This window comes from Pseudonaja textilis, chromosome 3 (assembly GCF_049901715.1).
Source record: "Pseudonaja textilis isolate UNSWEBS1 chromosome 3, rPseTex1.2, whole genome shotgun sequence".
NCBI classification, from domain to species: domain Eukaryota; kingdom Metazoa; phylum Chordata; class Lepidosauria; order Squamata; family Elapidae; genus Pseudonaja; species Pseudonaja textilis.
The window spans coordinates 95,677,981-95,693,099 of NC_141992.1; the positions used below are offsets into that span (position 1 = coordinate 95,677,981).

A 15,119-nucleotide genomic window follows, 5' to 3' on the forward strand; every position below is an offset into this window, starting at 1 on the left:
GCCTGCAAATAGGCTAAATGGTTTCACAACTAAAGAACCTTTAGAAGTAGTATTTGCAGACATTATAGGTCCAAAGAAACCCAGTATGGGGGGTGCTCGATATATACTGAGCATTATGGACCATTACTCTAGATATGGGTTTTGCTACCTAATGAAAAGCAAAACTGAAACATATCAACATTTCTTCAACTGGTTAAAGTTTGCTGAAAGAAAAACCAAACGGCAACTGATAACCCTGGTGACAGATAATGGCACGGAATTTGTTAATAGCAAATTCCAGAATAGATTAAAGGCAGCTGGAATAGCTCATAAGACATCTGCACCATACAGACCACAGCACAATGCATTTATTGAAAGGCGAGGCCAAACATTGCAGGCAATGACCCGTACTATGTTAACTGATTCTGGGTTACCTGATTCTTTGTGGGGGGAGGCCACAATGTGTGCTAATCATTTATTAAATAACGTGGTTAACTCAACTACTGGTGAAATACCATTCACCATGTGGCATGGCAGGAGGCCTGATCTGAGTTATCTGCACACATTTGGTGCACCAGCATGGGTGCATATCCCTACACAACTCAGGCATAAAGGGCAACATAGAGCTAAACAATTATTCTTCGTTGGTTACCAAGCTAACCATAGGGCATATAGATTTTGGGAGAAAGGCACATCTAAGGTGTTATGTAGTGCTAATGCCCAATTTCTAGAGCACGTAGGATGGGATAAGTTAGAGCAGGATAACAATAACGAGGTGATTATTGAATCATACAGAAATCCCATTAAGTATCCATGTAACTTTAAAAATAATGTAAAGGAAGAAGTACAGGAAGAAGTACAGCCCCTAGAGGAAGAAATAGCTGAAGATGAGGAACAGGTAGTAACTCAACCAAGCCCAGTAATACCCAGAAGGACTACACGTATTTCTAGACCGCCTGAAAGATACCAGGCTAACACAGTGTGCCAGGAAAATAGAATCCCAAATACTGTGGATGAGATAAGAAGATATCCTTCTAAAGAGAAAGAAAATTGGTATGCAGCAATTAATAAAGAATTGAAGTCTCTGAAGGATATGAAAGTATATGAAAACGTGAGATTACCTAGTAATGAAAAACCCATTGGCTGCAAATGGATTTTTAAAATAAAAACAGATAAGGATGGAAACACAATCCATAAGGCAAGGTTAGTAGCCCAAGGCTTTAGACAAAGTGCAAAAGACTATGATGAAGTATTTGCACCTAGTCTGAAAGCAGCAACTTTAAGGGCAGCATTAGTGTGGGCAGCAAGCAAGCAATATATAGTTAACCATTTAGATGTGGAAACTGCTTACTTGCATGCTCCACTAAGACATACTGTTTATATGAAAAGGCCTAATGGATTTAAAGGAGACAATAATAATGATTGTTGGTTATTAAAAAAGAGCCTTTATGGTCTTAAACAATCGGGCTATGAATGGAACCAGTATATTGTGAAGGAACTGACCAATATAGGGTTTAAAGCTGGTTTAGCCGACCCATGTCTATTTAAGAGAGAAAAGAATGGGAAAGTATCATTATTATTGTTGTTTACTGATGATATTGCTCTGATAACTAAGACTAATGATGAAGCAAATGAAATAATAACATCATTAGCCAAGAAAATAAAAATCAGGCAATTAGGGGAGATAAAGAGATATCTAGGTTTGAATATACTGAGAACACAGAAAGGTTTTAAGATATCTCAGGAAGATAAGATATCTAAATTGCTAATAGATTATAAGATGGAACTTTGTAAGCCTGCAAAGACTCCAATGAGTCAGGATATTTGCAAAATGGATACACAAAGTCCCAAATGTGATAAGGCATTATATCAATCTTTGATTGGTAGCTTATCATATATTAGCAATTGGTCAAGGCCAGATATTGCTTTTAGTATTAATCAACTGGCACGACATAATAAAGATCCACTTCAATGTCACTGGATAGCATTGAAAAGAATCCTAAGATATCTTAAAGGTACATTACACCATGCACTGTATTTAGAACCAAAAGGTGATCTCATACTGAGTGCTTATGCAGATGCTAGTTTTGCAGCAGAAAGAGATACTAGAAAGTCGACTTCAGGAACAGCCATAATGCTGGGTAAGACGTTAATTGGCTGGAAGTCTATAAGGCAACAGCATATAAGTTTGTCTACTATGGAGGCAGAATTCTCCTGTTTATCTTTATTGTGTACTGAGTTAATTATGTACAAACAAATGTTGAAGGATATGGGTATAACTGTAAATTACCCTATAGTTGTACATGAAGATAATCAGGCAGCAATTCAAATGGCCACTAATATTGCAGTTAAAACGAGAAGTAAACATACAGATTTGAGGTATCTTAATGTAAGACAGTCTGTACAGAGTAAATTGATACAGCTGGAGTACTGCATGTCGGAGGACAATGTAGCTGATCATTTTACTAAAGCCCAAGGTGCCATTAAGCATCTAGAGAGTTGTAAAAAATATGGGTTTAGAATGTAAAGGCATTACATATTTATGTCACCCAAAAGGGGAGAATGTTGGGTATATGGATACACCAACCAGGTTTGGGTTGAATAAATATGTAAACCTAGTTTTAAGTGTCTTGTAGCTTTAAGCACAAGAAACTGCAATGTCATTGTGGGTGCGGTTGCAGGCAGTAATATAGGTAGGAAGGGAAACGTAATAGATCCGGCTTCTGGATGCACCTGGTTCTGTTCCTGGTCTGCTGCCTGCTGGAACGTCTATCTGCTTGCTTTTGGAGGCTACTGTGCCAGATACCATTTCAACTGAACACAAAGACTGTTTGCTTGGTGAGCTGTGGATTCAGCGTTGTCTTTGAGAGAAAGGTATCGGGAGGAGAAGATTTACAAGCAGATAAGGACATTGTATTTACTGTTAATGGACTTGATAACTGGATGGATATACTGGATAATGATATATGGACTGAATGACACTTCTTAATTTCTGTGTGTATTAAATAACTATTTTAAAACCACAAACAGTGTTTTTGTCTCCAGTGTGTGTATACTCTTGGGCCCACTCTCTCTCTCATTTGCCTGCCTGGCTGGACTGCTGCTGCATACTCTGCTTGGGGGTTTATCCCCAAACACTAACAGTTGTCACCTTTAAAGCCCTTCACGGCTTGGGATCAGGTTATCTGAGGGACTGTCTCTTGCCGGTCACATCTACCCGACCCATCAGAGTGGGGAGGTAGGGAATGGTGCGGGTTCCATCCTTTAGGATACACCTGATGGGACTCAGAAGAAGGGCCTTCTCTGTGTGGCCCCTTCTCTCTAGAACAACATTCTCCCCAGAGATTAGATTGGCCCCCACTCTAGCACTCTTCCAGAAGGCGCTGAAGACCTGGTAGTGGGCCTGGGGAACCCAGAGTGGGATGGAGCCCATTAAATGGCTCGTGTGAGGTGCTGTTGTGGGGTGGAGGTGATTTTATTATATTAATTTATTATATGACTCTTATTAGTTTTATTGTTTTTATATGAGATTTTATATTCTGTAAGCCACCTTGAGTTGCTATGTGCAAATAGGTGGCAATATAAATTCCATAAATAAACAAACAAATAAAATACACAAAGAATTCAAGGCAGAGAATGTGACCCTCATATAGACAATCTCAGATTTAGTTATCAAAGTCACCAAATCTGGCCGCAGACTTCCTTCCCCATATAGGGGGGGATGCCCTTTTCCTTGAAATTGAATTAGCAATTCTCCCCTCCTCTAAGATGGCCATTATCTATTTTAGCATTGGCTGTAAATAAAACTTAGCGGGGGGGGGAGCACATGCTATTCTTACGGTATTCCTCCATGCTTCTGATCTCTTCCTTTCTAGATTTTTATGATCAATCTGAAGCGTCGGAAAGACAGACGGGATCGAATGTTGTGGACTTTATATGAACAGGAAATTGAAGTCAAGCTAGTGGAAGCTGTGGATGGAAAGTGAGTTGACTTGGTAAACATTGCCAGACACGGAGTTGTAAAATTGGGGGGAGGAGGAGTGTTTGGGCCACCTAGTTTAAGGACTGCAAGAAATAAAGTGCTGTATGTGATTAGGGATACATTTATCAACTATTTCTCAATTATTCCCCTCAGTCAGTACATCAGTAAGTGTGAGATGCGCCCATTGATAAAGGCAACTCCAGTATCTCTGTCACATTGTTTCTGCTCCAGCCTTGCTACTGACTTGCTTTGCCAAATGTGAGCCATGCTGTGTATCTCTGTGCTTGGGAAGACGAGAGCATTAAATCGAGCTTGATTCAACAACATTCTTGCTCTGCAAAATAATTGCCTGCTATCTCTCTCCCCGAGACACTGTTCAGAAGCTTACTGTCTCCTTAATAAGTTTTTGTGTGTGCAGATATATGGTGTATATAGTTGTCAGGGGATAGATGATTCTCAATTGAGCATCTTCTTTAATCTCTTTAAAGAGCAGAAATATTTGTCTCCCACCACCAGCTATTTAAAATAGTATTTTGTACACAACAGATTCTCACATTATCTTTAACTAATCAACACTTTCCTCCTCATTTGTAAAACCGGGGAATTTTTAGTATCTTGGAATCAAATTTAACCATGTTTTCTTGTTCATTTCACTGGTGCTTGCCTAGGAAACATTTTCTCTGCTGAATTTCCTATAAGAATTCTACAAATCCAGCTGAATTCTCCTTCAGCGGTCAAATTGTGTACATTTCATATTAGGCACAATTGTGCAAGGCAGAATCCACATTTTTATTGAGTGCTCAAAGTGTTACAAATGAGATCTTGTAAAATATGTAGTGAGAATTGGCAGTACCACTTTTGACTGCAAGTAGAAATAATTATTTTAAAACACTGGTTTATGAAAACAATGCTTTGAAAGCTGAAAGCTAGAATGTTAGGGGAAAAAAAAGAGTAATAATTCCTATTTTACCACACTGCATTGATTTCTATCTGTAGGGAGGGTGTTTTTTTTTTTTGCTACACACTGTACAGATACATCACCTTATGGGTTTTTCTTAATAGGTTGTAGTTTTTCTTTCCATCTTGAAAATAAGTGGCTAAGGAATTTAATCATTGTCTCTTGCAGGATGCTGAATACAAGCCAGCTGAAAGCTCTAAAAATAGATATGCTTCCTGGTTACCAGGATCCATACTCTTCTAGAGTGCTGACCAGAGGAGAGATTGGCTGTTTCCTTAGCCACTATTATATATGGAAGGAGGTAACCAAAATTTGCATATCTTCATTGTAATTGGCAGAAATGCTTCCTGTCCTTTCCCCTTTCGTCACCTCCTTTTTGCAAATCTCATGATGATGGATCGCTTGGTTTCCACTGGTTTACTTGCATTCTTCCAGAGAAGGCATTCTTCCACAGATAAACAACTCATGGGACAATTTTATTACAGCTTTTTCTAATATGGTGGTTCATAAATATAAATGTTTAGACACTGCCCAACCCAACTCTAGAAAGTATACAACAAAACCAAACTGAATGAAAATATGGTGCAATAATTATGAAATATATTAAATGGGTACAGAAAAACAAGAACTGAATATGGCTAACCATATCCACACCGAATCCAGCAGGAACCCCAAGCACCCTAATCCAAGGCCCAGCAGAATCTTTTACTCTTTCTGACTCACATGGATTTTGGAGGGAGGACCCTTATTCCAGAAGACATGCTTCTTGGATCCTGACAGATGAGATTGATTAATTAATTGAAGGGACCCTGAGCATGTCAACTCATGTCAGATCAAACTGGCAAGGCTGCTAGACGCATAATAAACAATCCCTCAAGTTACCAGGCCCTATGCAATATAGAGAACTGCGGTAATAGGACATAACTTGAAACGCACTTGGAAAAATACTGGCAACCAATGCAGCTCTACAAAGCAAAGTTGTCACTTGGGACTACGGCCATCATTGCGTGTGCCGCTGCAATCCGGACCAACTGAAGCTTCTGAGTGCACTTCAAGGGCAGCCCCATGTGTAGCATATTCCAGCAGTCCAGCCATGAGGGGATTAGGGCATGAGCAATTGTCTTAATTTAATTTGAATTATTTCCAATTGTTACTTTAAGATAGTAAGCAGGGAGATGGAGAAGTGCCTAGTCATCGAAGATGATGTACGCTTTGAGCATCAGTTCAAAAAGAAGCTCACAAAGCTAATGGATGACATTGAGAGAGCACAGCTTGACTGGGATCTTATGTAAGTAATAATCCACTAATCTTGCTTCTGAGTGTCTTCCCTTCTGTGGAATTGAATGCTCCCTATTAAGGAAAGAGCACCCATTTGGAGGCGTTTGAGCTTCAAAATAACAGCGAATAAGGAGAAATAGGGAAGTGGATTCTAAAAGTTGCAGAGTGAGAAAAATCAGATAGGGAGACATTTTTGTCTCATAATGCAGGTAGTCCTCGATTTATATCGGTTTGTTTAGTGAACATTTGAAGTTAAAATGGCACTAAAAAAAGTGACTTAGGACCATTTTTCACATCGCCATTGCAACATTCCCAGGGTCATGTGATCAAAGTTCAGGCGCTTGGCAGCTGACTCGTATTTATATGACAGTTGCAGTGTCCCAAAGTTGTGTGATCATCTTTCCAACCTTCTGACAAAAGAGCAGAACCACTGGGGAAGCCAGACTCACTTAACATCATGTTACTAACTTAACAAGTGCAGTGGTTCACTTAAAAAGCTGTAAAGTAGAGCATAACTCACTTAACGAATGTCTCACTTAACCACAGAAATTTTGGCTTCAATTGTGGTCTTAAGCTGAGGACTACCAGTAGTTGAGGATGCCAGGAAATTTAAAACTAAAATAAGGAGATTTTTTTTGCTGACTATTTTAGTATAACCTTCTGAATTAATTACCATGAGATGTAATGATAGCCATTGACATGAAGATGTATGGCACAGGTCCATAGAGGATAAAACTACCAATGGCTGCTAATCACAGTATCTGTACGTTGTACTTAATCGTCTTTTCAGTCCCAGTTGTTGGGGTATACAAGTAAGACAGTGCTTTTCATCCATTGTCTACATGAAGAAAGATTGGGCCAAGTGGCTTTTGATCCAACGCAGGAATTGGGAAGCTTTTATGTTAACTCCACATCTGTCTGTTTTATTTTTTTAATGTTGTTAATTCTTACTAGTTCTTTAAAAAAGATGGTTCTCATGAAGCTCCTGGTGATCTTCTGGCTAGAGATCTGGCACCAAGGTGCTAAGCTTAGATGTTTCTACATTGCATCATATCGGCCAATGACATCTGGGTTCAGTGACTCAACTTTCTCTCTCTATGTAGATATATAGGTCGGAAACGGATGCAGGTGGAGCATCCAGAAAAGGCTGTACCCAATGTGATGAATCTTGTGGAAGCTGATTACTCTTACTGGACACTGGGCTATGCAGTCTCCTTGCAAGGAGCTCAGAAGCTAATTGGAGCTCAACCTTTCAACAAGATGCTCCCTGTAGATGAATTCTTGCCAGTCATGTACAACAAGCACCCAATGTAGGTTATTGGTTGTGATTACTGTACTTGCATTAGGTGTATGCTAGCTTTATACTAGGATGCATTCAACAGCAATATTTATCTTCTTATCAGTAAATAGTTGCTTCCTGTAGTCACTTTGAAGCTTCAGGTTTATGGGATACTTTTTAGCGGAGGTTGAACATCACTTCTCCTACAGCTGGTGCTGATTCTATGATCTCTTCAACAGTCCTTCTATAAACGGCAGTTTTATGTGTGTAGGAAATGACTGGCCATGATATAAATGGGAAAGCTTTGTGGGCAGAGCTCATCTGTACTGGGCACATTTGCTTCTGGGAATATGAAAACCAAGTCACATTTTTTTACATTTTAATAATTGTATATCTATTTTCTTTCATACAGACCCCCAGGGCCATTGACAAAATTAAAACTTTTAACCAAAAGTTAGAATGTCATTAAATATCCTATTAATTCTAAACTAGTCAAGTATGACAAAAGTGATAGCATTGGCCCAATTCTTGAAAGGCTAAGAAAAGTGTTCCACAGTCTGGGAGAATGGCAAGTGGCTGGGCTTTTGATAGCAGAATGTTTTCGGAAGGCTTTTCCCACCAGTCTTCAAGATAGAGAGCTGTTTTATGGTTTTATAGATTAGTTGTTCCCGTTAAGCAAACAACAAGCATTGTTAATCTTTGATCCCTATTCCTGGCCGTTAGGTTAGCAGCCTTGCCTGCATTATTTTGCACAAGTTGTCACTTCCAGGTATTTTTCATGAGCAGCTGTACATGGAATGGTTTATAAAGACTATGTTGAATGTTTTTAAGGATTAGACGAAGTCAAGGAATGGCTAAATATTGCTAAATGTCACCAGCTTGGGGAGGTTTGCAGCCGGTACACTAAGGGAAATTGCATAAAAACATACTCCTTTACACCTGCTTTGCCAGTGCCAGCTGAGGTTCAGTGAGCACTCCCAGACCACAGAAGTGTTTTTTTCAAATGTATAATTCCTTTTAAAGTTCAGATTCCTGTAGAGGACAGGTGTTCAAACTCACCGTGTCATGTTGCCATCGTGACGTTTTGCGATGTTTTTCCCATTCACGGAGCTGGGGTGGGCATGGCCTGTGCTGACGCATCCAGCCCATGGTCCACCAGTTTGACACCCCTGCTATAGAGCAATAGCACATGGTCTTTTCTGGATTTAATTTCAGTTTATTCTTACTCAGCCATCCTATTATTGAAGGATGGGTACTGAATTCTGTCCAAGATTTAATTATCTGAGATACCATAGTTAATAACTAAATCATAAGTTGTTGTTCTCCAATATTTCCTTCTAGACTTGGCCCGATATGGAAAAAAATGCAGTTGCTGCAGACCTTCACAAAGTCTAGCGAGTCTAAAAGAGAACCTTAGTTGATAATACTGAAAGCCTCCAAGAGAATTGAGGGCTGCATTTGTTCCCTTGGGTTTCCCATATGAGTCATCTACTAAGATGACCCAAATGGTCTTGCCACCATAGTCCAACTGGAAGCTCAAATTATTGCATCTCCATACAGATTTAAAGCTTCAGGGGATATTGAAATGCTTTAATAAGGTCAAGTCATCTTATGAGGAGACCAATGATAACTTCAGATATCTTTTGATATCTTTTAGCTTGTGAATGTATTTAGTATTAAAACTTGATTACATTTATTTCAATCAAAATTTGAAGTTAGGGAAATTACAGTATATTTGGAAGAATATCATTAGTGCTAGTTAGTTGTGCACTAATTTATGTTTCTCCTTTGCTTAACAATTTGGTTGTGGACCAAATTCTGCCAATACTTTCTTACAGTTAGTGTTGAACTTGTTCCTTGTTCCTCAGTTTTTTAAAATTATTGACCATGTGTGACATGTTTATTTTTACAGTGCTGGTCTGTAAGGACCTTTATGTTGAAAAATGGCTTATAATTGTAGAAAATATACCAGTCCTCCCAACATTTAAATATATTATCCGTATATGTTCAAGTTGAGGGGTGTGAATATAGATTTACAGCATTGATAAGGAGTATGTTAAATGGGCCACTGTTTATAATCATAAGTTTGTTCTGCTGTGAGGTATAAAAGATATCAAAAATTGGAAATGAGGTAACTTCTTAGTGACTTTTCTTTTCTTTTTTAAGAGCCAAATACATGGAACATTATGAACCTAGAGATTTGAAAGCTTTCTCTGCAGAGCCTTTGCTGATATATCCAACACACTACACTGGACAACCAGGTTACCTCAGTGACACAGAGACATCTACAATCTGGGACAACGAGACTGTGGCCACTGATTGGGACAGGACACTCTCCCGGAAATCACGGCAACAGGACCAGATCCATAAAGATGCCCAGAACAAGAATGCCTTGCCACCTAGACCTTCCCTTGATGCATCATCCACCAGAGATGAACTATGACTGTTAACTAGATCAGCTACAAGTTACTGGAAACATCAGAGGGACTTCTACAACTTCCAGAGATAGAGATATGCTATCTTGCTTGGCAAAATAGTTTGATATGACTCACTTGAACTAAGCAAGGCTTTGCAGGTTGAGTAGATGAACCTGACTGAATCAAGGGTAGTATACTTTAAAACAATTTTTGAAAGGAGGCCTGATTTTTGCTGATTGGCTTGTACTAAAGGAGGACTCTAAAAGGAAACGAGGACAAAGATTCCTCAACCAATGTCTTTCCACAATTCTTGGTGTAGATTTATTGTATTTATAAAAAGTAATATATACAAGAGTTAGGAAGGAGCTACCAAGTTTTTCCGTGTTAATTATTGGTCTATTGTCTGCTGCATTGCCTGAATTCTTGCTGGTTTCAATTTTGTGAACTATATTCTGAAGCAGAAATGTTAGAACGTTTCCATTTCTACAGTAAGGGTAAATGCTAAATAATGTGCCTTGAAATAATCAGACGATGGACAAGATTTCCTTTATGTTCGCCATATGAATTCCCACTGATATTATTTGCTTTCATTTTTAAATCATAAGCTATGAAGAATAACTCATTTGTCATGAGAATTTCTGGAGTTCACAATTTTTAATATTTATCAATATTTTCCATCTTTATCCTTCCACACTTTCATGAAATTTAGTGAAGATCTCTACTAAATGGAAAACCAAGAATTGAGCAGCCTGTAAATAGACCACACATCTTCCTCAGCCAGCAGCTGAGAAGATAGAAAAGAATATACAGTATGTAGCTTAGGGCTGAACTGTGGAGTCCTCAATGTCATAAGCAGAAGATGCTACCTAGTCAGGTAATGAAATGTCTGCAAACAACCACTCAGAAAGCATCAAGGACTCCATAGCACATGGATGAGTTCCATTACAAACTGGATTTGAAGAGTTAAAGTTAAATATCCTTTTGAACACTGTTCTCATTGATAGTTTTGAGACACACTTTCAGTCACAAATGATACTGTTGTAGGCACTAACACTGTTGGTAATTTATCCTTCATGCTTTTATGATAGAGGAAGAATTTCAGCCCACATCTGTAACAGGCCGAATCCAGAGATAAACAACGAATAATGGATTTGAAAATAATAATTTCCTTTTCCAACCCCTGAAAAATCTGATGGTGTTAAGCATTTTGATGTAACCATTGTGTCTCTTTGATGTTATTTGCATGTGAACTAAAGGACACATGGCCACTCTTTTCTTTTTATAACGCTCAAACTTCATCGTTTGAAATGAGCTGTAATATTCGCTCCACTGAAGAACATCTCCATATGCAAAGTCTTCATATTTAGAACACCCCCCCCCAAAAAAAGTTGTCTGTGTTCATTTACTTCAAGAGGTTTTTTTTTCTTTTCCTAATGTAGAATTCTGAGCTGAATAGGGGGAAAAAAACATTCTAAACCAAAATGTTTAAAAGCACAATCAAAAGAATCTGTATGTGTTGAACTTGTTACAGATATTCTACCCAGGAATTGCTATTCTTAGAAGAAATAACAGTCTAATTGTATGTTTTTCTAAAAGACATGTTTGCAGCTTATCAGCTGGTCTGATAATATATATAGCAATGAGTGCAATATTTGATGTCTTGGTCATTTATTTATGACTTTTAACATAGCATCGCAGTCTGGAGTGATCTATGGGAATAGGAAACTGGTTTGAAGCTTTATTTAGCTAAAGAAACATAAAATGATTTGAATCCTGAACCTACAGTATAGTGATTGAATCTTCAACATCTCTTGCTGCCCTGTAACACTTTTATTGTACTACATTACATTATATCCAACAAGAACAACCTGATTCTAGAACTTTCCAATGTTCCTTTACTATGCCCAAAATTAAGGAAAGCCCTCATGGTCATTTTTTGTCATACTTCATATAATTTAGGATCAAGTAGGTGGAATTGCAACAGAAAAAGTTAATGAGATGCAAAGTGTTTTTTTTTTAAAAAAATCTGAACTTCCAAGTCTGTACCCGGCAATTTATATATTTATTTATTGACAGAATAGGCTTTGGGTATATTCCATTGTTGCTGTGGCATTGTTTTTCCTCTTCTGTTACAATTCATCAAAACAATAATGGGGTGGGGAAATGTGATGGGTCAAAATACATTTTCGGAAACACTTTCTGCTGAAGTAGCAAAGGACTATAGAAATCAAATGGAGGAAAAATATATAATCTGCTGCCATCGGGAATCAGCGAAGCGGATATGTGTTTAAAAAGTGGGTGTTATTATCATACTCTTTGATCCTTTTCGTTTTCTTTAAAAGAAGCAGTTGTTTTCTATGTGATCTGTGTCCCTACAATTTTAGCACAATATACCAGGAAATGAATAGCCAGTTTCTTAAAAGAAAGGGTGATGGATAAGTACAGAAGATTGCTATGCCAGCAAAAGTCATTGAAATAATGGAGGGCATTTTTAAAAATCATCTGTGTGATACAATGAAAATGGCTGATTTGTCTGGGGGGATTTGAACCAACTCAAAATCCTCTCATCGGTCAGAAGTAAAGGTATATATGTTTATTATTTAGGCATATGGCAAACACTTATAAATCTGCTTCAGTTTTCTAGATGTATTGTAACTGCAGGGCCTAGTGAGCTTGTCCAGAGACTGGATAAAAATTCTCTGAGTTACTTTCAAGCATATATGGGAGACCCCAACACATGCAGGCAGAAATCTAATGCCAGCAGTAGGGAGGTGTGAAAACATTGGTGGGTGGGTGGGTGGGGGGGTTCACGTGGTCTCAAGACCTTTTATCCATTAAATAAGTTCCATAAACGGATTAATCCTCTAAACTGGACTGGGGCTTATGTATCTAACTTTCCTCTCATACTAATTGGAATTGGGAAAGAGAAAAATAACTGAGGAGAGAGAATGAGTCTACCAAACATTCCTCTCATCCTAGCAACCAGGAACTAAAAAGACTTTGAAAGCCGTGATGGATCCTATTTTATACTCACCACATAGGACTAGAAGCTTGTAATTCTGTGGTACAGGGCTATTTAGTATTCACAACCCAGCTGAATTCATTATTCAAAGCACTACCAAATCAAGAGGTAAAATAATTCTTGAAACACTGGAATTAATGAGATGATTATTGTTCTAATCCGTGTTAGATCTAAAATTCTATATACAAAGTTTAGATAGTGAAAGTGGGTTGGATGTTTTATTTTTATACTGATAGTTTTTTTAAAAAATAAATCTTTTAATAAAGGTTCAGTGAATAGGTTAAATCATAGGGATAAATAAAAGACTTTTATACAACAATTGTTAAACATTCTTGTCTTTGTTTAGAAAAAATGGTCAGCACAAGCATAACAATATAAAAATCTAACTAATTCTACTGATAAATACAATATGTGCATATACTTACCCACTTAGCTCTTATGTGTATTGCTTATTTTTTACCAGAAAACTTAAGAGAATGGGTTTTCTGAATATTCTGGATACTTTTAAAGCTTACTGTTAAATAAATATTTGTATACATACATACATACATACATACATATCAAGCTCTTCTATCCCAGAGTGAGTAATCTTATGCCAAACACAAAATGAGTAAGAAACAGTAAGACAAATAAGTAAAATGTATGGAATAAGAAAAAATAGATAAAACTAGATTACCCTACCATCAATATATCTCACAGTATTCTTCTATCTTCAGAAACCATTCTTATTTCCCCAATATTCATGTGCCTTGCTTTACACATTGCTTTTTGTTGTTAAAACTTTTGTTCCCAACAGTGAAAAAATATATATGTAGCTCAGGGTTGAACTGCTGGGTCCCAGGGTTTTCCTGTGTTTGTTATCTCTGAAGAAGTTACCTAGCCCGTTAATGAAATGGAACCTAATGGTCTTTAAACTTTAAACTTCTCTCTTTTAAGGTCATCATCAACTTGATCCAACTACAACATTTTTTATCTTCCCCTTCCCTTGAGTCATTCATCCTTCACATACTTGTTTTGCAATTTGATCTTCATTCATATTCTGTACATGGCAAAGCCTCAAAACACTGGTCATTCAATCTTACATTCATTTTATATTTGATTAAGATTCATTCTTGACCCTATCTGCATTGGTACTGCTAAGTAAAGCTTCCCATTTCATTCAACTTAATTATTCTCTTAACCACTCCAATTCCCATACCCCCCAAAAAAAATCTTACCTTTTTTTTCTTTCATTCTTCACAGAAATCACCCAACATCTCACCCAACATCTATTATCTTACTACCAACATTTGTACTTTCTAATATTTTCCCATCCATTTCCCCCTCTGTAGTAAGCTTTCTACCAAGGTAAAGAAAACTTACCCACTCAATGTAGATTTTTCACCATATATACAAAACTTGCAATTATTAACTTCATTTTCACTGTGAGCACGTTTTCCTTGTTTGTTGTTAGGCTAGTGTTTAGCTTCTTGCTCCTTGTTACATATAATTTTTCACCCAATAATGTGACAGTAACTGCATATGAAATTGGATGTATGTTTAGGTCTTAAATCAACATACCTCCTTCCATCACGTCAAACATCCCTTATAAATATGCCAAACAACCAAAGTGATGTCACATCTTGTAATACTGGTAATACTCCCTGCTCATGATGAAGCACTTACATCTTCACATATTGCTGTTACTCATTTTTCCATGACAGGCTGAAGAATTTGACTCAAACTCAGAGTGCACTAAGGACTCCAGATCTGCATATTCACTGCTCAACCTACAGCCACAGCCACACTGGGCTCTTCAATTTTTCCTCACTGTCACCTACTGCAGCTCTTCAGTCAGACTGCTGCCACTCACCTTCCTAACAACACTTAACAGATTAATCCTGTTGTGTTTTGCATTCTTTCCTAGTAGTTTCACTTCCGTAGAGGAAAACAATCACATTGTTCCAATCAACAGGCACAGTCTTCCCAAATATGCTGTCAAAGTTACACACTCCTACTAAAAAGATCACATGCTTATTTTAATAGTTCGCGAATTATATTAATACACTTTCAAGCCTTCTTATTCAATGTTCTCACATTTACCGTTAAATTCGCGTCCCTTTTCCTACATGCTAATTATTTTCACATCCATTTAAATGTCACCCCCTTTGATATATAGGAATTCCCATACAAATCTCTAAATTATTACTCTTGGCACTCGCTCC

General features: G+C 37.7%; 1 protein-coding gene across 4 annotated transcripts in view; it reads left to right on the forward strand.

The window, feature by feature from the left end:
• Positions 1–11,542, forward strand: part of COLGALT2 (collagen beta(1-O)galactosyltransferase 2) — a 171,251-nt gene extending 159,709 nt beyond the window's left edge. For all 4 annotated transcript variants that reach the window (XM_087930435.1, XM_087930436.1, XM_026703262.2 and 1 more), the window contains 5 exons: positions 3,855–3,961; positions 5,088–5,220; positions 6,080–6,207; positions 7,301–7,507; positions 9,643–11,542. In XM_087930435.1, the coding sequence (XP_087786561.1) occupies positions 3,855–3,961; positions 5,088–5,220; positions 6,080–6,207; positions 7,301–7,507; positions 9,643–9,919 (852 nt within the window). In that variant the 3' untranslated portion in view covers positions 9,920–11,542. The remainder of the gene's footprint in view (positions 1–3,854; positions 3,962–5,087; positions 5,221–6,079; positions 6,208–7,300; positions 7,508–9,642) is intronic.
• Positions 11,543–15,119: the final 3,577 nt, after the last annotated feature.